We start from the raw sequence: 24,702 nt of genomic DNA, 5'->3' as shown, positions 1-24,702 counted from the left end.
TTCCCCTGGGCTGCCCCATTCACTTCTGTCCAGCCCAGGCAGGAACCCGGAGGGAACACAGAGCAATGGCTACCCAAAGACAAGGCCAGTACAAGATGTGGAAGACCTCTCTGGACAGCATGTGAGTAGCCACTGGGTGGTGTCAAGTCCCTCCTCATCAGGTTGCCCACCCAAACATTCGTTCTTCCATCAAGCATTTATTGAGTTCCTATTACATACTAGTTGCCACACCAGCAAGAAGGAAGCTCTTGAACAAGCATGGTCCCTTCTCTAAACAGTTCTCAGTACTGTGAGGGAGAGAGAGAGATCCAATGATAGAACATTGTGATTGGTATTATTAGGGGAGCACAGAAGAAGCGGAGGGAAACTTGCAGACTTTCAGGGAGTATTCATGGTAGGCTTTCTGGAAGAGACATCTAGGCTGAGGCTTGAAGGATGAGTAAGCATTATCCAGGTGGAGGGATGGGAAGGAGAACAGTGTTCAGGCTGAGAGAACTGTTTGAGCAAAGGTGCAGAAGGGTTCTGTCTCTTGTGAGTACCTGGTGGTGTCCCCTGAGCCCTGGGCAAGGAGGCTGAGAGACTCTAGACTTTCCAGATTTGGCTCATTCACCCTGACCAGCTCTGCATGTTGAGATGCCTCTGCTTTTGCTCTCAGCTGGTCCCAAACACAGGGTGGCAATGCCATGTGGCCCAGACTGCACACTGCTGGGGAGGGGGGCAGATTTTATGTCAGAAGGCCTGTGGGGTGGGCTTTGCAGAGGGTTGAGTGTTCCAGGAGAGGGTAGAGAGAAGAGAGACCAGTAGCCTACAAACCGTAGAAAGGCTGGAGCTGCCTGTGAAACAAATGGAACGTGCAGGGTGGAGGAGGACGCACCAAGCAGGGTCTGCAGAGCTTGGGCTGGCACTGAAGAGGCGCCTTCAGAGCCACAGAGAGAGGAGGGCTTGTGGCGTTGGCTGAGAGCCTGCTGCATGGGTGCCTTCTTGAGAACCAAGAAGGAGAGTGTTCTCCCCAGACTGGGCCTCCTGCTCACCAGCTTCAGAAAATGGCAGCTCGTGATGTCCTTGAGGAGGGTGGTTATGGGGCTAGTTGGAGAGGGTGCCTTGTGGGGACAGGCTCAAGGGGTTTACGTCACTGGGAAGGAGGAGTCACAAGAGGGCTTTGGTGAGGGAAGGGATGTTGGAGGAGGCTCTGACTGGGAATGCCGGAGAGGTGATGCTATCAGGGAGGACTCTCATTTCAAGAAAAGCTGAGAAAGAAGATTGTGTGCAAAAAGCAAGACAGGGAATTAAGTTGTTGTCCCTCAGCGGGAGACCCTGGCTCTGCCTGAGGCAGTTTGCCAAATGGGAACAGGAGGTGCAATTTCATTTGGCCAGGCTTACACCTTTGAATCCCCACAGGGTAGCCCAGTTGGGCAGGGGCGTTCGCAGGCTCATCTGGCTCTTTTCCCAAAGAGGGAGGAGGCATTGGCTCCATAGAGGCAGGCCTAGGCGCCCATGGTTTTGGGCAGAGGGCAGTTCTGTTTTCCTTCTGTGTTGTGTGAAACGTGAAGCCAACAGGCTGGCGCTCTGGAGCTGGGTGGGGGCAAGCGGGTGTCAGTGGGAGAGGCCATGGCCTCTGTGGCACCCACACAGAGATGTCATGCTAGGCTGTCCTCTGGGGCAGGGACCTCTAGCACACAGAAGATGGGCTGAGGCTCTTCAATGCCAAACATGTGGGAAGAATACACCTGTACATGGTTAAGTTTCTTTCCAACGCGTGTATTCCAACCAATACTTTCTGTTCTTATGGAGACTGAATCCTCACTAGAGGGGTCAAGCGGCACCCTCAGTCATTCTTAACCTCTTCTCCAGGTCTGGGTGGATTCAGAAGGAGCAGGGGTAGCATCCCCCACCAATCAGGCACTTATTGAATGAACATGGACCAGGCCAGAAAGCACATTTATCACAAATACCTTAATGGGCAGCTTCCAATTATATGCATTCATGGATGGAAAGCATGCTTCAGAGAATACAAAATTCATGTTTTATTCGGCTTTTTTTTTTTTTGGCAATGGATTTCTCTTCCTGATCATATCTTGCATAAACTAGTATTAAAGTGGATTTGCATTCTCAGAGCACAAGTTGGAGGGGGTTAGGTGGGAGGCATGTCAGTCTTGACTTTAAAAATTGTCCAGAGGTTATGACAAGACGGATCAAACTGGACTGAGCTGGCTGCTGTAATTACCAGTAGTCAAGATCATCATAATCAAACCAGCCTTGAACATATAAACTTCCTTTGGGGACTGCTCATATTACAGATGTCACCCCTTATAATCTCTTTGTTTTACAGAGGAGTAAATCGAGACGGAGAACTCAAAGGTGTCTTAGGCACTGTCTCTGGGGCTAGTGTCTTCATGGCATTTCTTTTAAGAGGTCAGAAGATACTGGTAAACTCTAGGTGGCAATAGGATGGGGGTGGGATGGAAGCAGAGACTGCTGAAGAGGAGGAGAAGCTCTCGATGGGAAAAGATACAGGCGATACAGTGACCCACTCTAAAACTCATGTGCCACAGCAGTCGGAGGCACAGGCTTTAGCTGCACGGTGGTGATCAAGGGAGGAAGGCCCTCAAGTGCCAGGAAAACTCTCAAGCCAGAGTAGGGCCTGTATGGAAACGCTGTGCTCCTCTCCCCAGGGGCAAGGGGTGGAGGCCTGGGTTTAAGGGACAAGGAAAATATGTCAAGTTCCCCTTCCCTAACCGACATCCCTTCCAGGGCTACGATGCGTCTCAGAGTTCTTTGTCAGCTTTCCGGAGGAAAGGGGAAAACCCCGTGGGAGTCCAGCGCGGTAATGCCCCTTGCCAGGTAGAGGGAGGAGACCTCCACCGGTGGTGAGCCGAGACCCTCCCAGCCGCGTGCCTCCGGGCGGGGGGAAGGGAGGGAGGGAGGGAGGGAGAGAGAGAGGCCCCGAGGGGCGGGGCCGGGGGCGGGGCCGCAGGGCACCCAATCCCCTTCTTTCCCCGCCCCCTCCCCGCCCCCAGACCCCTTTCCACCAACCGAGCTCCGCGGTGGGCGGAGCCTGTCACGGCCGTCGCCCTGGGTGCGATTTTTTTCCCCCTTCTCTTCCTCCCTTTCTTTTTTTTTTTTTTTTCCCTTTCCTTTTTTTGTGAATGAAAAAAGGAGGTCGTGAGCGGTCCCCGGGACTGCAGCGCTAGGCGTCTTCGCGGCCGCGCCTTCGGAGCGGGCCGGGCGCGTAGCGGCGGCGGCCTCGCCCCTCTCCTCAACTGCGCGTCGCTTCCAGCCTCCGCAGCCAGAGGACCCGCGGCGGCGGCGCGGCCCCGCCGCCCGAGGTCTGAGCGGCCGCGCACAGCCCACTCCGGCGTGCCTCCATGACATTGGGCGCCCGGGGCGCGGGGAGATGCTGATCCGGAAGAGGCAATGGCTGCAGTGCCGCGCGCGCGGCCGCTCCCGGCCCGCCGTCCGGCCTGGGCTGCTCTGTCAGAGTTTCTGATCTAGCGCGACCCGGGCCCGGAGCCTGTAGCAGCAGCAGCAGCAGCAGCAGCAGCAGCAGCAGCAGCAGCAGCAGCGCGGCGGCGCCGGCATCGTCCTAACTTGCACGCGCGGAGTGACCCCCAGACATTTCACTAAAATGAGCGTGCTTAGCAGGAAGAGATGTGTTCCTTACACTAGAAATTACCCCGTCACATGTAGTGGTGTAAGTAAATGATTAATTTCTGTTATGGCCGGGTTGCAAGCTACCTGGAAACGCGCCGCTTCGCCCTCCTGTGCCCTCCCGGCCCTATCTGCTTCCCTTCTGACATTCCCTCCGCTCCCCTTCTCCCCTTCGGTATAGCTTTGGCTGTTGGGGTCTCGGGGGGCGTGGGACTAACCTTTTCCGGGCTTTTCTAGGGAAAGGCGGATGACTTGATTGCCTTGGCGTGTCGTGGCCTTCCCCTCTCCCCATCTTTAAAATAAATTATTTTTATTTCGTGTGTGTGTGCAGAGCAGCGTGTCAGGAAAAAAGGTCCAGAGTGGTGGAAATGTTTCTGTTAAAAACCAATGGAATTTGGATGTTTTGCTCGCCGTTCCGGACATGTTTCTTTCAACCCAACTCCACTGCAGTCTGTGCATCAGAGTTCTGGCAAACTATGGGAGAGATGCTTAGCGTTGTTTGTTGATGTCTCAGAAGGCTTTTTCATGTGTTTAGGTTTGCATTTTTTGTTAATACGATCATTCAAGATCCCTTTGAGTCTTGCTGCCCATTGGATCTGCAGGAGGGATTCATCTCCCCACCTTTCCCGATATTACAATGTCAGCAACCCACTGGCAGCCTCTTTTAATTCCAAGGCCACCCTCTCTGGTCTTCTCTTCCCGATTCTCCCTTCCTATCCATCCTCCTCGATTTTTACCTTCATTTTCAGGATATTCCTCCCTTTTGCATTTTGTAAGATGCAGGATGTGGGATATTGGTTGCTAGGAGACAAGCCAGGCTCCCAGGGAGATTCTGTTGTTTCCTTGACAACCAGACTAGGGCAGCTACAGATGAACAAGCCTCCTATCAGCTGTGGGAGGGAAAGGGGGGCTTTTCTGGGCTCTGCAAAGAGTGTGTGTGAGGGTGTGGGGGTGGGACTGGGAGCCGCTGAGGGTTGTAGCTAATCTGAGCACACCTTGCCTTTTGGCCTGGCCTGAGTACAAAGATCTAGGAGAACAGTGGACAGGAGGCTGTTTGTGGAGAGAGGGACAGGGATCATGGGACAGGGTGGGGAGGGAGTATCTATGTGATTCTGGGATCACTGAAGGAGAGGAATGAATTGGGGGTTGTGATACCCAGGGCTGGATGGCAAGGAAGCCATAGTTTATGGTGGTTAGTCTAGAGGCTCGGAAAGAATGAGGATGTGGAAAAGTCTAGAGTCATTGAAGGAGAGTGCCAGGGAAACGGAAATTGAGAAGCTCATTGAATGGGTTGTATCATCATACATCAGCAATGGTACAGTAAAGTAGCAATATTCTAGAGCAAAAAAAATTACATTACTGGTGGCTTTGGCATGCTGTCTCCAGTGCAGGATCCGCCTTTAAGACGGGCCTGATTCGACTAAGAGTTTTGTCTGCTGGCTTAATTGGGCCAGTCTGTATCTTAAAAAGAGATAGAATTACATATATAGATGTGTAATCTAGCATTATATAATACCAGATTACATAAGAAGACAAATACCTCCTTTCTGCCCAGACTCTCTTGGCACGAATTCACCACGATTTGGGAAACTTTCTTCCAAAGCCCTCATACCCATTTTCCAGAAGGGCAGACTGATGCCTAGAGAAGTGAAGTGATTTGCCCTTTCCTAGGTATGACGTTTCCTAGAAATGAAGTCCCGCAGTCAGGACAGGGGTGGAGTGGGTGAAAATGGTAAAAATAAGGAGGAGGTCCAAGGACAAGCAGGGGAAGGCTGCAGAGCAGCTGAAGAAGGGATGAGGAGAGGCTGTCCAGCCTGAGTAGCACCCAGCAGGTCTGCTGTCTAAACTCACAGCAGTGTTCCTCTCCTACTTGTTGGTTGGCTGTCCCCTACTTAACCCTCGAGGTGCATGAGGTGTGCAGGGGTATTTTAATCATAAACTCTCTGATTTTGAACTTGCATTGCTCTGCTGGTGTTCTGGCATCCTCCTCGCCTTCCAGATGCTCCTGAATTGAAGAACTGATGCCCCTCTTCCATGCCTCCCCATCGCCCCTTCTGCTTACACACCCACATGCCATTAGAACCTAAATTTGAGAAGGAAGTTCTATGGGCTAGTGGGTTTTAGTCTCCTACAGCTAATCGTATTTGTATTTGGGATTCGGTCAGTTTTGTTCTTCAATTTATAGAACAGAAACTACAGCCCGGATGATTCCTTCCCAGTTGTCTGACTTGAGACCAGGAACCATCAAAGTGGGGTTCCTGGTCCTCAGCTCAGGAGAGAGCAGGGCGGAGGCAAGGTGGTGGTTAGAATAATGGCTGCCCCTGAGGAGGGTGAGGTGGGTGGAGGAGGCAGGAGGAATCCTGCTGTGGAGAGCGGGGAGGGACTGCATGGAGGGAGACCCCTTGTTGTTTAGAGTCCAGTTCCTGTAAAATTCCAAGAAGGAGGGGGTGCTTGTCTCATTGAAAAGTCCTTGCTGCACTTTTTGCTTAGGTTGCTGAGATGTATCTACTCGCGCAAATCCCAGTTGCCATCGTTACTTGGATATTTCAGTTCTGCATTCCTGCAGGCTGGCATCCAGTTACAGCCCGGCAGGAATGGAGCTGCTTTGTTGCTGCTGGTGGCCTTGCTCTCTTGCTGGATGGCTCAGCAGTGAGGGCACCTGGACTGCCTCCAGGACTCTTATGAGCTCAGCCTTCCTTGGCCTAGGAAGGAGTCCTCTAGTGTGCTCCAGCCCCCGGCTGACTTCGTGCACCCAGGGACTGTGAACAGGCCAGTGACCTAGGTGAAACTGAGTTTCCTAATAATGCCTGCCTTGCCCAACCCCATCCCCCTCCCCTCTCCCCTTTCAAGAGAGTAGATACCACTGGGCGACTGCCACCCAAAGCCCCCTAAGCCCTCAAGCTGAGGGGCCCTTCCTGGTGACAGCTTTTAAACACTGATATGACACTTCGACTACCAAAGGGCATTCTGTTTGTTAATTTGAGCCATCCCTCTCTGTGGGTGGATAAGCCCTCCCTCTGTGCCCAACACAGAAGGAAACCGAGGCAAGCATTTGCTTGGAAATTCCGGTCCAAGTTTCTGGTCCTCTGCGTCTCCCAGCAATCCCATCACCCATGCAGCCAACTGAGCGAGCACCCTTCCAGGAGCGCCAGCTGTCTGGGGGCTTCCAGCCTGAGAGCCCTCCTCTCTAGGAACGGGGAGTGTGGAAGGGGGCGTATCTCCCTCTCCCTGAGGCTGCCTGCAGGTGCTTACAGGGCACACTTGAGTACGGGTGGCCAGGCCCCCTGACCATGGAGCATACAGTCACAGGCCCATGTTTATCCCCTCTGCCATCTCAAAACTGGGCCTGCAGCTGCGCGAGCCATCCAGGCAACATGACAGGCCCAGAGGAGGGGAGGGGAGGCCCATGGGCTGCCCAGGTGCGTCCAGGAGCCTCTCCAACCCAGAGGGACTGGGAAGGAAAACTCTGGCATCTCCCTGAAAGAGGCTGAGGACTAGCATTGAAGGGGAGCCACAGACAAGCCAGGGTTTGAAAACCTACCACCAGGGAGGGAGACAGGCAAAAGTGGAGGCCAGGAGAGCTGCCACCCAGCTTTGACAAGTCCATTAAATTTTAAAGTGGCCCTACCCTCAGGCATGCTGGGAAGGGGTGGGGACCTGGCCGGGACTCTGCTTCTCTCAGCTGTTTGTTGTTCTGCTGCCTAGAGGAGGAGAGCGGATGATGAGTGCGCTTCCCAGGCGGACTCTCCTCTTCCTGGGAGAGTGGGGACAGGCCCGAGGCAGGTTCTGCCTAGGGTTCTCTCGTAGGCCTCCCCCAGCCAGGAGCCCAGCGGGAGGATGGTGGCAACAGGAGGCAGACCAGTGGTTGATGTGGTGGAACCACTCCTCTCGGCCTGAATGGGCCCCCCGTTTCTTAGGCCCCACAGAACTATTGCCCAGATGGCTGCCTGCTCCTTTCTCTCCCTCTCTGCTCAAATGCTGGCAGAGGGGCCGGTCCCGGCTGAGGAGAGCCGCTGGCCCTGGCCCTCAGGGGGCTGGTGTGTGGAGCCACCTTGACCACTATGCTCCTGTTCCTCAGGTCCCAATTAATGGATTCTGACATGGATTATGAAAGGCCAAACGTAGAGACCATCAAGTGCGTTGTGGTGGGAGACAACGCGGTGGGCAAGACCAGGCTCATCTGTGCCCGGGCCTGCAATGCCACGCTCACCCAGTACCAGCTGCTTGCCACCCACGTGCCCACGGTTTGGGCCATCGACCAGTATCGGGTGTGCCAGGAGGTAAGGCTGCAAGGCCACTTGGCTGGGGGTCCCACCCTGCGTATCTGGGCTTCTTCCCAAACCATGGCTCAGTGTCTCCAAACTCAGCCGGGCCTGTGCTCAGCTCACGGAGGCCCCCGGGGATGGGGTGGAGGCAGCTGAAGAGGAAGGAGCCCCTGGAGAAAGGTCTGAGGTGAGCCCACCCCAGCGAAGGGATCCTTAACCATCTGGGGTTTGCGTGGCCAGGCTGGTGCCTAAGACCCAAGCTTTGCCTGGGACGCAGCATCTTGTATAGTCACAGCCCCCAGTAATGGGGAGCACTGAGGGGAGGGAGGCGTTGGAGAGCTGAGGGCAGAGAGGAAGAGAGAAGCTGTCGGCCAAGACCAAAATCAGAGGCTTGTTATTTGCAGGTAAAGCTGGGCACGGGGCAGGCCCCCTTCCACACCATGACAGTCGGCCCTCTTAGAGTCCCTTCCCGGCTGGCCAGCTTAGAGGCCGCTCTTGCCATTGAGTCTGCAGAGGTGGCCCCTGGATATAGTGCTGGGCAGGACACACAGACAGAGGTATTAGCTCTGTCCCTCCACCCCCATGCTGTCTGGGACCCTCAGGGCTGAGTTGGCACCAGCCTGAGCTGACTTGTGGGGGGCCCCTAGAACTATTGCCCTCGATTCCCACTCCTCTCCCCTGGCCCACCCCACAGGTGCTGGAACGCTCCAGAGATGTGGTAGATGATGTCAGCGTCTCCCTCCGCCTCTGGGACACCTTTGGAGACCACCACAAAGACCGCCGCTTTGCTTATGGGAGGTAGGTAAGGCCTCTGGTTGCCTACAGGAAGCCAAGTGGGTAGGTTTTCTCTGCTTTCCCAAGGAGGGAGGAACACTGTGGAATTTAACCTGGGAGGAGGGAGCAGAGAAAACAGCATGGCAAACCCTCACAGGGGAGGCAGCCCGGGGTGGTGGAAGGGGCTGGATTTGGAGTCAGGAGGCCAGGTTAGACTCTGAGCCCTGCTACCTATCAGCTCTGTGACTATGAGCAATTAGGGGAACTGTTCTAAATGATTTTCTCAGCCATGGTTTGTGAAATGGTAATTTCTAAACTGTAAGATAGCTGTGAGGTCAAAACGAGGGTTTTTGAAAGCTCTCAAATGCTACATTAGAAGGGCTGTCGTAATGCATTCTGTGTAAAGTCATGTGAGCAGATACATATGACAGATGTGGGACTGTAGCATAGGGGTGGGGTGGGTATGTGTGTTCTCCCTTCTTCCAGGAGCAGGTAACCTACCACTAGCTTTCTCTGCCCATAACCTCACTCTGCCGCCCCCAGATCCGATGTGGTGGTTCTGTGCTTCTCCATTGCCAACCCCAATTCCCTCCACCATGTCAAGACCATGTGGTACCCAGAAATCAAGCACTTCTGCCCCCGAGCACCTGTCATCTTGGTGGGCTGCCAGCTGGACCTGCGCTATGCTGACCTGGAGGCCGTCAATAGGGCCAGGCGACCCTTGGCTAGGTGAGGGGTGTGGGTGCCCAGGCAGGGGGAAGAGGAAGACAGAGGGAGGGGGTGCATCTCCATGGCTCCCTGTTCAGCTCTGATGGAATCCACTCAGCCTCACACCTTACCCTCCGTTTGAAGCAAGCCATATAGGGGGCCAGAAAGAGTTCCCATTCATTTATTCATTCATTCATCCATCCATTTATTCATTCATCTCTTATACCTTGTGTGGGTAATACTGGGCTAAGCACTATGGGAGAGAAGGTGAAAAAGAGGTAGTCTTTGCATGAAAGGGACTTATGATCATGCTGAGAGATGAACTCGATGTTTGAACATGTTAAAAACCAATGTGGAACATTGCATGCTCATTGCCAGAAGTTTCTGGCAGCGGGTGGGACGGGGGCTCTGGCAGAAATACGGAAGCCTTCCTGAACGAAGAGGGGATTGGAAGGGGACTTGAAGGACTAGTAAGATTTGACTAGACAGAGGAGGAAAGGGCAGGAGTGGGGCAGAGACAGATCTTGAGCAGAGACTCTCCAGCCCCCTGGAGAACAGGCAGGCTCTGGAGAGCTGCCTCTCCCTGCCCCGCCCCTCCTCTCTTCCCCCACCAACATGTTTAGTTTTCCTTCTTGAACCTCCCAGGCCCATCAAGCCCAATGAGATCCTTCCCCCAGAGAAGGGTCGGGAGGTAGCCAAGGAGCTGGGCATCCCCTACTACGAGACCAGCGTGGTGGCCCAGTTCGGCATCAAGGACGTCTTTGACAACGCCATCCGCGCCGCACTCATCTCCCGCCGGCACCTGCAGTTCTGGAAATCCCACCTCCGCAATGTGCAGCGGCCTCTGCTGCAGGCGCCCTTCTTGCCTCCCAAGCCGCCTCCCCCCATCATCGTGGTGCCAGATCCCCCCTCCAGCAGCGAGGAGTGCCCCGCCCACCTCCTGGAGGACCCGCTGTGCGCGGATGTCATACTGGTGCTGCAGGAGCGGGTGCGCATCTTTGCCCACAAGATCTACCTCTCCACCTCCTCCTCCAAGTTCTACGACCTGTTCCTCATGGACCTGAGTGAGGGGGAGCTGGGGGGCCCCTCGGGGCCAGGGGGCCCCCGCCCAGAGGACCACCGGGGTCACCCTGATCACCACCACCACCATCACCACCACCACCACCATGGCCGGGACTTTCTGCTTCGGGCGGCCAGCTTTGATGTATGCGAAAGCGTGGAGGAGGGCGGGGGCTCCGGTCCTGCTGGGCTCCGCGCCTCAACCAGCGATGGGATCTTGCGGGGCAATGGAACAGGGTATCTGCCAGGGAGGGGTCGAGTACTGTCTTCCTGGAGCCGAGCTTTTGTGAGCATCCAGGAAGAGATGGCTGAAGATCCTCTGACCTACAAATCCCGGCTGATGGTGGTGGTAAAAATGGACAACTCCATCCAGCCGGGGCCCTTCCGGGCTGTTCTCAAGTACCTGTACACCGGGGAGCTGGATGAGAACGAGCGGGACCTCATGCACATCGCCCACATTGCTGAACTGCTTGAGGTCTTTGATTTACGCATGATGGTGGCCAACATTCTCAACAATGAGGCCTTCATGAACCAAGAGATCACTAAGGCCTTCCATGTCCGTCGGACCAACCGGGTTAAGGAGTGCTTGGCAAAGGGCACCTTCTCAGGTACGGATTGTGCTTAGGAACTGACTGCCAGAAGGCAGGGAAGTTCCCTCCAGTTTGCCTTCTCAAGAGTCCAGGTTGGTCTGATTAGCATTCTGAGTCATTCGTCTCAGCTGCTGATGTCCTGGAGATGTGGTGGCTCTGCTCCTGAAGCCTAGTCCCCCAAGCCTGAGAGCTTGGTCACGTAGCACTCCACAGCCGTGGCTTCGGAAGGAAGTGGGTTGTCTGGGCACGGTGGCAATCTTTGGGGGTTGGTTGTCCCACATTCTTTCACCACATCCTCACGTGATGCCTCTTCTCCTCCTGGACAGATGTGACTTTCATCCTGGATGATGGCACCATCAGCGCCCATAAGCCCCTGTTGATTTCCAGCTGTGACTGGATGGCTGCCATGTTTGGGGGGCCATTTGTGGAGAGTTCCACCAGGGAGGTAAGGCCAGGATGGGACTGGGTGGGAGGGAGAGCCAGACCTACACACTTCGCACCTGAGGCAGCTGCTATTTATTGGTACTTTCTTCGGCACCGACTGTGTGCTTGCTAACTGCTGAGTGACCAACTCCAGAGACGTTTATGATGAGATGGTTCTTCCCATAGCCAAGGATTTTACGATATATTAGGGAGTTATAGTAACATCATCACTCTATGGTTTAGAAGGCACTTTTGATACATTATCTCCTGTATCACCTCACACATATGGCATAGTGTTCCCACTTTATAGGGAAAGTGAGGCCCTTGAGGAGTTCAGCGTCTGGTACAAAGTTATGTAAGTAGAAAGGAGAGGTTCGGACTTCGAGACTTCCAATTCCTTGGCTCTATACGTTGTATTTTGCTTTCTCCCTAACACATGTGAACCAAGTGGAAAAAGTTCTGTGTGTCCTAAAATGAATCCATTATTTTTTTTAAGGTTTATTTTTTTATTTTTGAGAGAGAAGAGGGAGAGAGCACGTGTGTGAGAGAGCAGGGGAGGGGCAGAGAGAGAGGGGGACAGAGAAACTGAAGCAGGCTCCGTCTTGACAGCAGAAAGCCCATGTGGGGCTCGAACTCACAAACGGTGAGATCATGACCTGAGCCAAAGTTGGACGCTTAACCGACTCAGCCACCCAGGCGCCCCTTCTCTATTTTCTTTAAGCTCCCGTACCGTTAATTGTGCATCACTCAGCCTCGCAGTTAACAAGGTACAAGTTTGTGCAACCGCACGAGGTTCGGAGTATCCACACAGTTTTCTCGACTGGTCTGGGATTTCTTTCAAGTGTGGGGACCGGGTCTTGCACTTGCGCCAAATCGTCCCCACCCCACCCCGCATCCACACTGGTCCCTCAGTAGAGCTCACCAAACACTTGAGCGAAAGACTGCACTAGGACTAACACAGCATAGCGTCCTGTGACACAGAATAGGAATTTCTTAACATTTCTGGGAAGGAAGCCCTTCCGGAAGGCTAAGTGGAGGGATTGAGATGTGAGTTGGTCTCTGAACCTTGAAGCGTGAGTGGGATTGGCTTCTGTGAGTGTGAGACCAGGCGCTCCCCGGAGCCCCAGGGGCAGCCAGCCCTGCGCACTTCTGGGTACCATAGAAGCAGCTTCAAAGCTCCAGACGATTTGCACGCCGCCTGGGGAGACTTGTGCCTGATGAGAAAGCAGTTTTTGTTGCAGCACTGCTCTGAAGAGATCCCAGGGGCCCAAAGCAGCCTCTTCAGGCAGCCAGAGAGAAGCCGATCCCACTCACACTGCCCTCTGCAAGGCCAGGAGGGGCTGGGGTGTGGGTTCAGGTGAAAGGAAGGATTCCTTCAAACACCTTCCAAGCCAGCATGGCTTTGGAAGCATGCCAGTGAGAATCTAGTTCCTTTTAAAAGCTGTCAGAGCCCTGCTCACTGGTGCTGTCAGCACGTGGGCTCCGTGCAGGGTTTTGCTCTGGGATGCAGGCCTTTGAGGGCTTCCCCAGTCGGTACGGGGCAGCGGCGGGATGGCTGGCCAGCCTGGGGGAGCCCGGCCCGTGTGGGCCAGGGCCTTTTCAGTTTCTCAGACCTGAGTTCCTCCTTCCCAAAAGCTGGACCTTACTGAGGCCTTCTGTCTTCCTTCCCCCTGCAGGTGGTGTTTCCTTACACGAGCAAGAGCTGCATGAGGGCAGTGCTGGAATACCTCTACACGGGCATGTTCACCTCCAGTCCCGACCTGGACGACATGAAGCTCATCATCTTGGCCAACCGCCTCTGCCTGCCACACTTGGTTGCCCTCACAGGTACGAGAGGATCTCCCTGGGGGAGAAGCCAGGGAAACCCCCAGAAGTCATTATTTCTTCTCTCGCCTGTCTCCTCCCAAGGGACAGGCTGCTAGCCCCAAGGGAATGTGTTTACACCCAGTGAAATATGTCGATGCGTATTGGGGTTTGGAGAGGACACAGATGTAAAGAAGTGAGAGAGACGTGCTTGGTGGTGTCACGTTGTAGGCTCTCCGCGAAGGGTTTTGGGCCCAACCGTCTTGTCTCCGGCAGATGACAGCGCCTGGTGTTCTCCCAGCTGGGTCTCACTCTGGCAAGCTCAAGTCAAGAGGAATAGAACGCAGTTCCTCACTCCCCATCCCCTCTTGGGTCCTCCTCCTCCTCCTCCTCTGCCTTCTTTCTTTTCTCTTCTCTTCCTTCTTCTCTTCCTTCTCCTTCTCTTCCACCTTCGCTTTCTGGTTCTTCTCCCAGAAACAGACAATAAACATTGACCTGCCTAGTTCCTTGAAAGACCATGAGAGCTCAGCTTTTAGAAAAGGCCAAATACAGAGGTCCTCGGGATGGAGCAGGGCCTGAGGCAACAGGGACACTGAGCAGCAGGCTGTTGGGGGCCAAGGGGCTGCAGGACAGGAATGGTCCAGATGAAGGGGGTCTGGGGCCAGTGATGCAAGCAGGCAGAAGGCTCCCGTTGAGGTTGGAACTGGCATTTGTGCTGTGTTGGTGTTGGTGTTGGTGCCTGTGCTGGTGTTGATATCGGGGTTCATGTTCTTGGGCAGGTCAAGGGGCAGAGAGCAGGGCCTAAGATATTGAGCTGAGATTAAGGGAAGGACCTAGCATTAGAGCTGCTGGGGCACTGTATAGGTGATGAAGACTGGGACTTACAGATGAGGAAAACAGCAAAACCGTGATGAGAAATTAGTTATAAATAAGATGGGGCTGGGTCGTAGGGAGAAGGAAGAAATTGCCGATCAGAATTGGAATGTTAGGGGCGCCTGGATAGCTCAGTCGGTTAAGCGTCCGACTTCGGCTCAGGTCATGATCTCGCGGTTCGTGAGTTCGAGCCCCACATCGGGCTCTGTGCTGACAGTTCAGCACCTGGAGCCTGCTTCCGATTCTGTGTCTCCCTCTCTCTCTGACCCTCCCCTGCTCATGGTCTGTCTCTCTCTGTCTCTCAATGATAAATAAATGTTGAAAAAAAAAAAAAAGAATTGGAATGTTAGTTGGGAGCCTAGTGGGAGACACAGAGGGCTTTAGGGTGGGGAGCAAGAGAGAGGCTTCTAAAGATCACAGCTGAAACAGTAAGTCCACCAGGACTGCCTGTGAAAAGAGGTGTGGTCTTCACAGAGCACAGACAGCTCCCGAACTCTTGGACCGAGTAATTCAACTTTTTTGAAAGACTATCTCCAAAGAAATGACCCAAAGGCAAAATATGTATAAAGATATTTCTGTAAGTTTGCCTTATCATGGTGGGCAATCAGAAACAAGTGAGCCATCAAAAATGTTACACTGCACTGCCACATGGAAAGGCTTGTAGAAAATACCGTTGAATGACTCATCCTGGGAAATGGCCCATAAACACTACAAAACATACAAGCATGTGTTGTGTATGTACCTTGTCACGGATTAGCAGCAAGTGTTGAGCGTGGTACAGTTGGTGATGCTTTATGTTTCATGAGGTATGCTTTCTATGAAGTTATTAATTCAAGCTTAAAACTTCTTATTGTTCAGTATGACACAAATACATGAACTATATGTTTAGCTTCATGAATTATTATAGATTCAAATGACCCATATCAGGAGCTAGGCCCTTGCCAGCCACAGCAGAAGCCCCCTGCCTGTCCACCCGAGTGCCGGGTCCTTCTCCCTCCTCAGGAGTAACACTTTACCTATTAGTCTTTTGTAGGGTATTTTTTATGGCCTCACTGCCTTACTCTTCATAGTTTTATCTTCTAAGTGTGCACCCTTAAACACTATAGCATGGTCTTATTTTTTATATGCCTTTTAAGTTTCTTCTAATCTAAAGGTTCCTTGTCCATGATTCCCCCCCCCCCCCTGCAACTTATCTATTGGGAAAGGCCCACTGATGTTCTAGAAAATCTAGATTTCACTGATTGGTCATTGGTTCTAGAGGCTAGATTAGATTCGTATTCAATTTTCTTTTGCTAAAACTACTTCATATGTTGTTTCTGTTTTGTTTGTCTGTTTGTTAAGATTTTATCTTTAAGTAATCTCTACACCCAACATGGCGTTCGAACTCACAACCCCAAGATCAAGAGTCACATGCTCCACTGACTGAGCCAGCCAGGTGCCCCATTTCTGTTTCTCATCAAGAAGCTTTCTCTCTTTTTGCGATGTTAGCAGCCACTGAGTGTCAGTGGGTCCACTGATTTATTAGGTGTTATGAAATGGTAATATTCCAATTCAGGCATTCCTTCTTTATCTGTTGGAATCCTTCTAAAAGGAGAGAAGCTTCCCTCCTACTTTTTGTTTACCAAGTAGTATGGTTTCATACAGGAGGGGCAGGTGTATGCTTGACTGTTTCCTCTTCACTGACCAGATTTCAAGATTTCAAGATTTCAAGATTTCAAGATTTTGGTTCCCATCACCTTTGGAGAGTGCCCCGTTAGTTTTTATTTTTAAGGATTACTACCAACTTTTAGATTTGAATGTACTTGATCGGTTTCAAATAATTGCAGTTACTTTATTAACGCTAAAGTACTGCACCGCACCTTTTGCCAGCAGGGATCTCTTCAAGTTGGCATCGGAGTGAGCTTTCTGGTTATGTGGAATGACAAGATGTCCAGGTTCGTTTTGTACATTTCCTGCCCTGGACCTGGAATCAGCCATTTCTCTAAGAAGTCTGCTTCTTATAGGAAATGGTATTTCCAGGCTATAATCTGTGCATGAGGGATGCCCATTACCAATGTATCATTTCGAGCTCTTGTTTCTAGGTTTTTTCCATGGACTGAGCTGGGAAGTATATTTTAAAGATACCTCATGAGTCTATACTGATACAGTTAAACTTCAGGATTAAGAGTGTTTACTTTTTCAATGTAAATGTTTTAACATAAAATGTAAGGTTAGTACACAATTTGTTCTAAAATCTAAATTAATACAAACACTTAGGTTTAATCCATAGTTCTAATTTGTAGTTCTTGGCAAAAGAGAGAACTCTGAGACTTACTGCTGTCTCCCGTCCGTATCAATGGCTGGTTCCACTGGGGGCTTTTACCCTACATATATCAGACTACTGGGTACGACATACGTAGTTTGAACAATTCTCTTACATGATCCTGACATCCACCTTCACTCCCCATCCCCACTGCACTGGGAAAGTCTTGTTGTAATCCCAATTTCCTCACTGGTGGGAGCAGACTTAAATTGGCTATGGCCTTTCTCGGCCTGTTGGGACTTCCACCTGGCCTCATCTCTCTTTGCCCTGCAGTGGGGTCCCTGCCGGGGGGTATAAATGAGTACATATCCATTCGTGTGGTTCTTCGGCTAATTCCTGGCTGTGTGTGTCACAGAGCAGTACACAGTGACCGGGCTGATGGAAGCAACTCAGATGATGGTGGACATTGATGGAGATGTCCTTGTGTTCCTAGAACTGGCTCAGGTATGACGGCTGGGGAAGGGATCTCTCCAACATTCTTGACTCTGGGCTCTGTATGCTCATTGGCAGCGAATGGGGAAGCCTGGGAGGCGGAGGGCAGGAAGGGAGCCCATTTTTAGACTTGGTTCCCTGATTCGGCAGAGCCCGTCTCATCCTTCCTGCCAGAGGATACATGCCGAGAGGAGAGGCTGGCCATGGCGGGGAGGGACTGAGGCATCGTGCAACCATAAGGCAGGGGAAGGAAGCCCAGTCTCGCGTGTAGACATGGTTTCAGCCTGCCTTCGGTCATTGAGGACCCTTCCTCTAATATTAGCTGCCCACCTCCTCATCCCCAAGCAAACAAGCGAAATCTCCCACTTCGGCCCTCTGAGTGTAGGAATTCTACCACCAGAAGTTAGTTGATGAAGTTGGAGTTGCGGCTCTGAGGCATTTAGACGCAGCTGGGAAGGTCAGCTCTCTAAGCCTGGGTGTCTACACCTTAATGCAGACTGCTTTGGTCCCTGACGGGAGAAGGGGGGGGCATCTCTGCGGTGGGATCTAAGGAGGACAGACACGGTAGGAAGGCACCACACACAGCTGTGGATGTCCTGGATGCTGGGGGCAGGACAGAGGTGACGTGATGGTGGTGGTGGTGCCAAAGAGCAAAGTAAATGTTTTCTTACACTTTTGCGTGGGTTTGCCTCTCGAGATGGGCCCTTTACAACTGCAGGGCCATTGCCTGTCTACACCAAATATGTGGCTCTGAAGACAGCACTAGGTGTCTGTGCAGACCCTGCCCTGGGGTTCCAGCACAGATGCTCTCCTGTTTGTCCCCAGTTCCACTGTGCGTACCAGTTGGCCGACTGGTGTCTTCACCACATCTGCACCAATTACAACAACGTGTGCCGCAAGTTCCCGCGAGACATGAAGGCCATGTCCCCAGGTGAGCATCTCCCGCAGGACCTTTGCTCCACCCGTCTGCTGAAGGGGCTTCAACCTGGGTCCAGATCTCTGACTCGACCTGAGGGCATCGGATGGCTGCCCAAGATCCTTGGGCTGAACTTGACCTTGCGGGTGGGGAGCAGCCTGCAAAGGTGTATCCAGCCAAGCAGAGGGAAGCCCAGGCAAAGGGCAGGGCAGCTGGGGACATCGAGCGATTCACTTAACTTCTCTGGGCTTCTATTTCTCACGAGTACAAAGAGGGTGTTGGACTTTTGGTGTTTTTCAGACTTGGGTTTTTTTGTGTGTTTTTTAGTTGTTTTGGTATTTTGGTATTTCAGACTTGATTTTTTTTTTTTCCAGAGTTGGTATTTTTCAGAAAAGACTCCACAATAAGAAATGCATTTTATGTTGGGAGCTGGTACACATATAAAAAACTATACAAATTGTTTTTAAATGCTGCTCATGACCCACCACGTTGATTTCACAACCTAGAAAGGGCACAGCTTGGACAACACAGGTCCTGGTATCCTCTGAGGTCCCTGCGGTCCTACCTCTGCTTAATGAATGTCTCGAAGTCCTGGCGCCCGAAAGGAATTGCCCGAGCGCCGGGGAGAGATGTTTTGGCCTCCCCGGGTTCCCGCCAGCCATTTCTTCAGGTCTCCACTGGGCGCCCTCCACGCTGTGGTGCCCTCCTCCCTGCTGCCAGGCTGTCCCTGCACCCTCCCGTCCTCCTACCCTTGGTCTCTCCTTTGCACCCTTGTGGCATTTTCTGTGTAGGGCACAGCTCCAGCCACATCACTGCCCTGGTCTAAACCTTGCATGCCCCCTCACGCCTTCCAGGATCAGTCCGAACCCCTCAGCCTAGCCTTTCCTTTAAAGGCTGACCCTCTTTGTACTCCTGCAGCCCTCCCTCCCGATGCTTCCCTCAGAACCCAGCTCCACCAACTACCTGTGCCATGCCCAGCACCCTGCTGCCCTCCTCCCTCCTCGTGCTCCATCCCAGCCTGGTTCATTGCCAGGGCATGTGAAGCCCATCTGGGTGTGCCCTCTGCCTTTAAAGTGCAGCATAGCGGAAGGACCTTTTCCCAACGCTGTCGGCCCCACTGCTGGCATTGACTTTCTTCAGGAAGCCCCGCACCTGCTCCGGGGGCTCTGAAGGCAGGGCTGATTACCCGGATGGGGGCCGCTGCAAGTCCCCATGGCAGTGTGGGGGCCGCCGCGGGCATCCCTTGGACACCCTCCATGCCCCAGCCCTCCTCTCTCCCCTTCTCCTGCCCTCTAACTACGGCCCTACTGTTCTGCTCCAGAAAACCAGGAGTATTTTGAGAAGCACCGGTGGCCGCCTGTCTGGTACCTAAAGGAAGAAGATCACTACCAGCGGGCACGGAAGGAACGTGAGAAGGAGGACTATCTTCACCTGAAACGGCAGCCCAAGCGGCGTTGGCTGTTCTGGAACAGTCCGTCCTCACCGTCCTCTTCTGCGGCCTCCTCGTCGTCCCCATCTTCCTCCTCGGCTGTGGTCTGAGACGCTGCCACCCTCTCCTGATCCCGCTGCTGTTCTCCCCACTCGCCTTCGCCCCTCTGCTCTTCTGCATCGCCCCCTCCACCTCCCAGGGACAAGGGGACCCGCGTAACCAGGACCCTAAGGGCAGGGCTGTTCTCACCAGCCAACGCAGCTCAGCAAGAGAGGAGGGGGGCCTTGTGGATCAGGACAGGGACCCCTGCGGGGGTCCCCAGTTCCAAAGCAGGGCAGGAGGCGGACGATTGCTGGGAGGTGGGGAGCAGGGAAGGAATGGAGAGCTCTGGCATCTGACTCTGGGTTGGAGAACGCTGGCACCCGAGCGAAACTCTCCCGGCCATGAGGCTATGTGTCTTGGTCTGCGGAGGCGGCCCCCTCCCAGGACGCGGCAGCGCGCAGGGAAGGTCCTGTCTCTCTTGGCCACTTTTTTCCATCAATGGACCTGAGGGTTGCAGATGTTTTGTGGGCATTTCCACACGGCGCCTACTCAGATCCTCACTGGAGAAGTCAGGGTAGAAATTAAGCCTTCAGCCCAACTCCAGGCTTCCACATCCTGGGGTGCAGCTGCCGAGGCCACAGGTGGAAGGCTTGCACTCTGCAGCCATCCTGCCCTCCCTAGGCGGTAGGCGTCTGGGCCTGATAAAGGATGGCAGAGACTGTTCAGAGCTTCAGGCCTCAGAGCCGTGCCTCTTGGTGCAGTGGGAAACCTCTCCCTCCCCCATCCCTCCCCACTCAGATCCTGAGGTGGGAACCAAAGGAAACAGCTGGGACAGGGGGAGAGGAGAACGTGGGTGGTGGGGTCTGGGCGCAGCAACCCCAGGCTCTCCTGGGCTCCTCCTCCTGCCTCTGGTTAGCATGGCTTCTTAGCACGGTGGGGCCAAAGTAGCAAAAACAAAAAAACAACCCCCCAAACAACAACAAAATCACCACCAACCAAAACACTTTAGCCTCTCTATTCCCTCAAAGGAAGAAAAATACAAGAAGATCCTGTATAGCTTACGCACAGGGGCCTCCATGTTTGATGACATAGAAGTTTAGGTTGTGGAATTGATTCAGTGCCTGTCAGGCAAGGACTTGTCACCGGCTGTGACTGAGGATGCCCTGGCCCTGCAGGCTTGCTCAGAGGACAGCAAAAATTCTGACTTAACATGCTGGGATTGAGGCTTCAGGGGCAGGGGCGGGGTGGTCTCAGGGCTCAAACGTGGCATTGGACCCCTACTTTGCCCATCTTGAGAATCAGTTATCCCCCTCGACTTCAGAGAGTGACTTCACAGGATGTGAATGTGTTGGGGGTCAAAGGTCAGGGGAAAGGACACCAACTTGGAGAATAGGAGTCCCTGTAATGAAGGAGCACAGGACATAACCTCACTTAGCGGTGGTTTGGGGTAAAAGGGAAGGAGGGGGCAAAGCAAGGTCAGTCCCAGGAAGAGGGGGACAAGACTGGAGGATTGTGGGGGTTAAGACAGCAGCTTGCAGCTCCATGGGGAAAAGCTGGGCCACAATTGACCTCTCCCTATTTCGTGATCCTGACCCATATTTCACCCCCCACACCATTTTTAGACTTAAAAGTCAGAGTCCCGCTGATGATGGGTGGAAGCCTGGGGTGGGCTCCACCAGCAAGACCCTGGCTTTAGGTCTGGGATCAAGCAAACCCAGAAACCGAGGAAAAGTCTGCAACAGCTTTGTGGTGCCAAGACCTAGAGATCTGATGGTAAGTCATCAGGAGAAGAAGCAGGACGTGGCAGGTCTGGAGTGGCCATGACCTCTGTTGTCTGAGCTGCAGACTTCTCCAGAGCCACGGCTGCCTCCCCTTCTCTAGGCTGGCTGGCTGGCAAGCCAGACCTGTGCTCCTGCCTGCTGAGTTCTCACCCTTGGCTTCAGGGCGAGGTTGACTTGATGAGTCAACGAGCAGGGGCAGGAGGGAGTGTGCAAGGGGGGTGCAACTCTGCACCTTGGCTCTTGGAGAAGGGAGCCAGAGGTGGGGCCCGGGGCCTCCCAGGAACTCTTGATGAGAGGGAGGACAGAGACCTCACGTCCAAGGGGAGGGGAAATGGGTGTCTGCGAGCTTGCAGGGCTGAGCAGTGTGGCCCACTGATGAGGATGCAGGAAGGCCAAGGGGAGGGAAAGTCAGGGTGGCCCAGGAGGTGCAGGAAGCCCACAGCAGAGGAGCCACAGGACCACCCCAGCAACCAGGGTGGGCTCACCCCTCAGGGACCCGCTGCCTCTTCCTAGCTGCTCTGTGGGAACCCAGCAGGCCCAGGGGCAAGCCAGAGATGCCACCTGGGGAGGCTTGGGGGAGCCAGACCAGGGCTAGTGTCCTCCCAGGGGGAAGGGAGGGAGGAGGGGCTTAATTCCAGTCCCCCAGGAGACAGGAAGGGCAAGTCACAGGAACACACACCCCTGTACTTGTGTCACTCAAAGCTGCTTTAGTGGAGACTGGGAGGGTGGGGGAGAAAAAACACACACACCTCTTTTTATATAAGGTTTCATATTTAATTTGGTCATGAATTCATAAATACATGAGTATTTTGTACCTAATGGCCTTCCTTGTATTGTTTGATATTGTCCAACAACCTCTTCAAAGGTGGCACCTTCCCCTGGAGAGAAGCACGAGAGAACACCAATCACTAATCGTATCAAGTGCCTATTGAGCGCCAAGTGCCATTTGGACTGGATCGGCTTCGTCCTCTGACGCAGCTTACCTTAAATGAGTAAGCATGACAAACACTGATGAGGCTAATCCTTTGGATGGGCGCTCAAGTCCTCTTGGGAAAGGGACGGGTGAGCTGAACCTTGACTGACAAAAATTCCTGGCTCCTCCTGAAGATACAGTGCCCCACACAGAAGGGACAGCAGAGGCAGGAAACACTCGCGTCTTTCAGGAAAGGGAAGGGACAGGGCGGGGCCTCTGGAAGGAAGTGGGAGAGAGACAAACAGCAAGGCTGTGAGGGTTGTGCCCCCACAGAACTCTACTAGAACACCGAGACCCTGAAAGTGCCCAGACGTTCAGGCGATTCCACTTTGGGTCCAGCCATACCAGTCTGGGGACACACAGACCTTTGAGATGGAAAAAACCAAGAGCCCCAAGCATGACCTCTATAACATTATCCCGCCATGACTGGAATATAGATATGCTGGAAGTTCTGGAGAAGGAAAATGGGCCTGAAGGGTTACTCCTGTGACCTGCAGTGACACATGACATAGAACCTATTTGCCGCTCAGATCTAACCCATCCCCCGCCCCCACCCCATCCATAGGTGAGAAGGAGGCCCACGCCTGACTGCCCTCAGTGTGTTTGGGAGCACCCAACACAGGGCTGCATGTGGATACCACTTCCCCTCACTCTCCTTACTTGGAAACATCTGCCTAGAAATAACATAAATACTCATACAGCCACAAAATTATCATGTTGAAAAGAGTGGGCACTTTAGAAGTTTATGGTCGTCTAATCCTGGAAGGCGCTAACTGGGTAAGAGGGAGCACCGAACCCACCAGTGCCATCCCTAGAAGTGGGCTTTTTCAACCTCCCCCTTTGTATTCCTCCTCATTTCATGGTGGCCTCCTCCCATTCAGGTGACTTGGGTAATCCAGCTAATGAGTACATTTCAAAAGGTTCTTCATGCTCATAGAAATCTATACAAAAATATAAAAACGGAAGACACACACCTTGTAGCCTTAATAGTTACACATAAGTAAATGCACACATCCGACATGACTGCATCTTACAATATAATAAATGCAAGTAAAACGTGCAACGCTGTTAGGAGGACAAAGTGCCACGAATTGAAAAGAATGCCACCCTAAAACAACTCGCAGTGCACATGCAAACTTGAGCTGGCATTCCTTGGAGATACTGCAGGTTCGCTTCCAGACCACCCGGATAAAGCGACGATCACAATAAAGCGAGTCAAATGAATTATTTGGTTTCCCAGTGCATCCAAAGTTATGTCTACACTATACTGTAGTCTGTTGAAATGTGCAATAGCATTATGTCCAAAACGATGTATTCATTAAAAAATACCTTATTGCTAAAAAATGCTAACCATCATCCACGCTTCCAGCGAGTCATAATCTTTTTGCCGGTGGAGGGTCTTGTCCCTATGTCGGTGGCTGCCGACTGATCAGGGCGGTGGTTGCTGAAGGTCGGGGTGGCTGCGGCAATTCCTGAAGATAATACAATGAAATCTGCCGTGTTGATCGAGTCTTCCGATTTCCCTGCAGCCCGCCATGCTGTTTCATAGCACTTTACTCACAACAAAACTTCTTTCAAAATTGGAGTCAAGCCTCTCAAACCCTGCCGCTGCTCTATCAACTGAGTTTATGTCATGTTCTGACCCCTCTGTTGTCATTTCAAGCATCTTCACAGCATCTCCACCAGGAGTGGCTCCCACCTCAACAAACCATAGTCTTTGCTCATCCGGAAGGAGCAACTCCTCATCTGTTCAAGTCTGCTCACGAGACGGCGGCAATTCAGTGCCATATCCAGGCTCCTCTTCCAGTCCCGGCTCTCTCGCCGTTCCCCCCGACACACACTCACAGACACCTCCGCCACCACAGTCCGGAAGCCCTCACGGTCCTCCATGGGGGCTGCGATCGAATTCTTCCAAACTTCTGTTCATGTTGCTATTTTGACCTCTTCCCGTGAGTCACGAATGATCTTAATGGCACCTAGAATGGTGACTCCTTTCCAGAAGGTTTCAATTTACTTTGCCCAGATCCATCAGAGGAATCCCTGTCTGCGGCAGCCATAGCCTTACAACATGCATTTCTTAAATAATAAGACTTGAAAGTTGAAATGACTCCTTGACCCATGGGCTGCAGAATGGATGCTGTGTGAGCAAGCACAAAGACCACGTTCACCTCGTCGTCCATCTCCATCAGCGCTCATGGGTGACCCGTGCACTGTCAGCGAGCAGTGGACTTAAAACACTCAGTGAGCAGAAGTGTGGTCATTCAAGCTTTGTTGTTCCATGTACCGAGCACAGGCAGAGTGGATGGATTTAGCATCATCCTTATGGGCCCTCGGCCTTCCAGAATAGTAAATGAGCACTGGCTTCACTTGAAGTCACCAGCTGCCTGTCCTTTGAAGCTTTGAAGCCAGGCATTGACTTTGCCTCTGTAGCTGTGAAAGTCCTAGGTGGCATCTTCTTCCAACAGAGGCTGTTTCACTACGTTGTAAACCTGTTGTTCAGTGTCACCGTCCTCATGAATCATCTGAGCCGGATCTTCTGGAGAACCTGCAGCAGCTTCCACATCAGCTCCTGCTGCTTCGCCTTGCACCTTGATGTCACGGAGACAGCTTCTGTCCTCAGACCTTGTCAACCAACCTCTGCCAGCCTCAAAAGTTTCTCCTGCAGCTTCCTCACCTCTCTCAGC

The 24,702-nt window shown here is 52.9% G+C and overlaps 1 protein-coding gene and 1 long non-coding RNA gene across 7 annotated transcripts in view; one reads left to right on the top strand and one right to left on the bottom strand.

Annotated features, from left to right (window-relative positions):
* Positions 1–21,859, top strand: RHOBTB2 (Rho related BTB domain containing 2). Of its 2 annotated transcripts, none has more exons than XM_040490277.1 (10): positions 1–121; positions 7,727–7,928; positions 8,608–8,711; positions 9,231–9,416; positions 10,041–11,062; positions 11,371–11,489; positions 13,144–13,294; positions 16,801–16,889; positions 17,703–17,808; positions 19,115–21,859. In XM_040490277.1, exons 1-10 carry the CDS (start codon positions 66–68, stop codon positions 19,330–19,332), a joined length of 2,253 nt encoding a protein of 750 aa, XP_040346211.1. In that variant the 5' UTR covers positions 1–65; the 3' UTR covers positions 19,333–21,859. The 2 variants fall into 2 exon arrangements, with proteins under 2 accessions (XP_040346211.1, XP_040346212.1); XM_040490278.1 differs by lacking the exon at positions 1–121 and adding an exon at positions 3,120–3,691.
* LOC121039862 (uncharacterized) overlaps positions 21,806–24,702 on the bottom strand; it is a 59,125-nt gene continuing 56,228 nt past the window's right edge. For 3 of the 5 annotated variants that reach the window (XR_005795031.1, XR_005795035.1, XR_005795032.1), the window contains one exon: positions 21,806–22,234. This is a non-coding gene — a long non-coding RNA (uncharacterized LOC121039862). The other 2 variants (XR_005795034.1, XR_005795033.1) reach the window with 2 other exon arrangements.

The sequence above is a fragment of the Herpailurus yagouaroundi genome, unplaced genomic scaffold (genome assembly GCF_014898765.1).
Source record: "Herpailurus yagouaroundi ecotype Mexico unplaced genomic scaffold, PumYag 181, whole genome shotgun sequence".
NCBI lineage: Eukaryota > Metazoa > Chordata > Mammalia > Carnivora > Felidae > Herpailurus > Herpailurus yagouaroundi.
This window is presented reverse-complemented; position numbering and strand designations above follow the sequence as displayed.

Excerpts from the sequence above, each read along its gene's own strand:
- RHOBTB2 (XM_040490277.1), top strand. The coding sequence starts at position 66 with ATGGCTACCCAAAGACAAGGCCAGTACAAGATGTGGAAGACCTCTCTG. Across the intron at positions 8,712-9,230 it reads CGCCGCTTTGCTTATGGGAG|ATCCGATGTGGTGGTTCTGT; the intron begins GTAGGTAAGGCC and ends TGCCGCCCCCAG. Across the intron at positions 17,809-19,114 it reads CATGAAGGCCATGTCCCCAG|AAAACCAGGAGTATTTTGAG; the intron begins GTGAGCATCTCC and ends GTTCTGCTCCAG.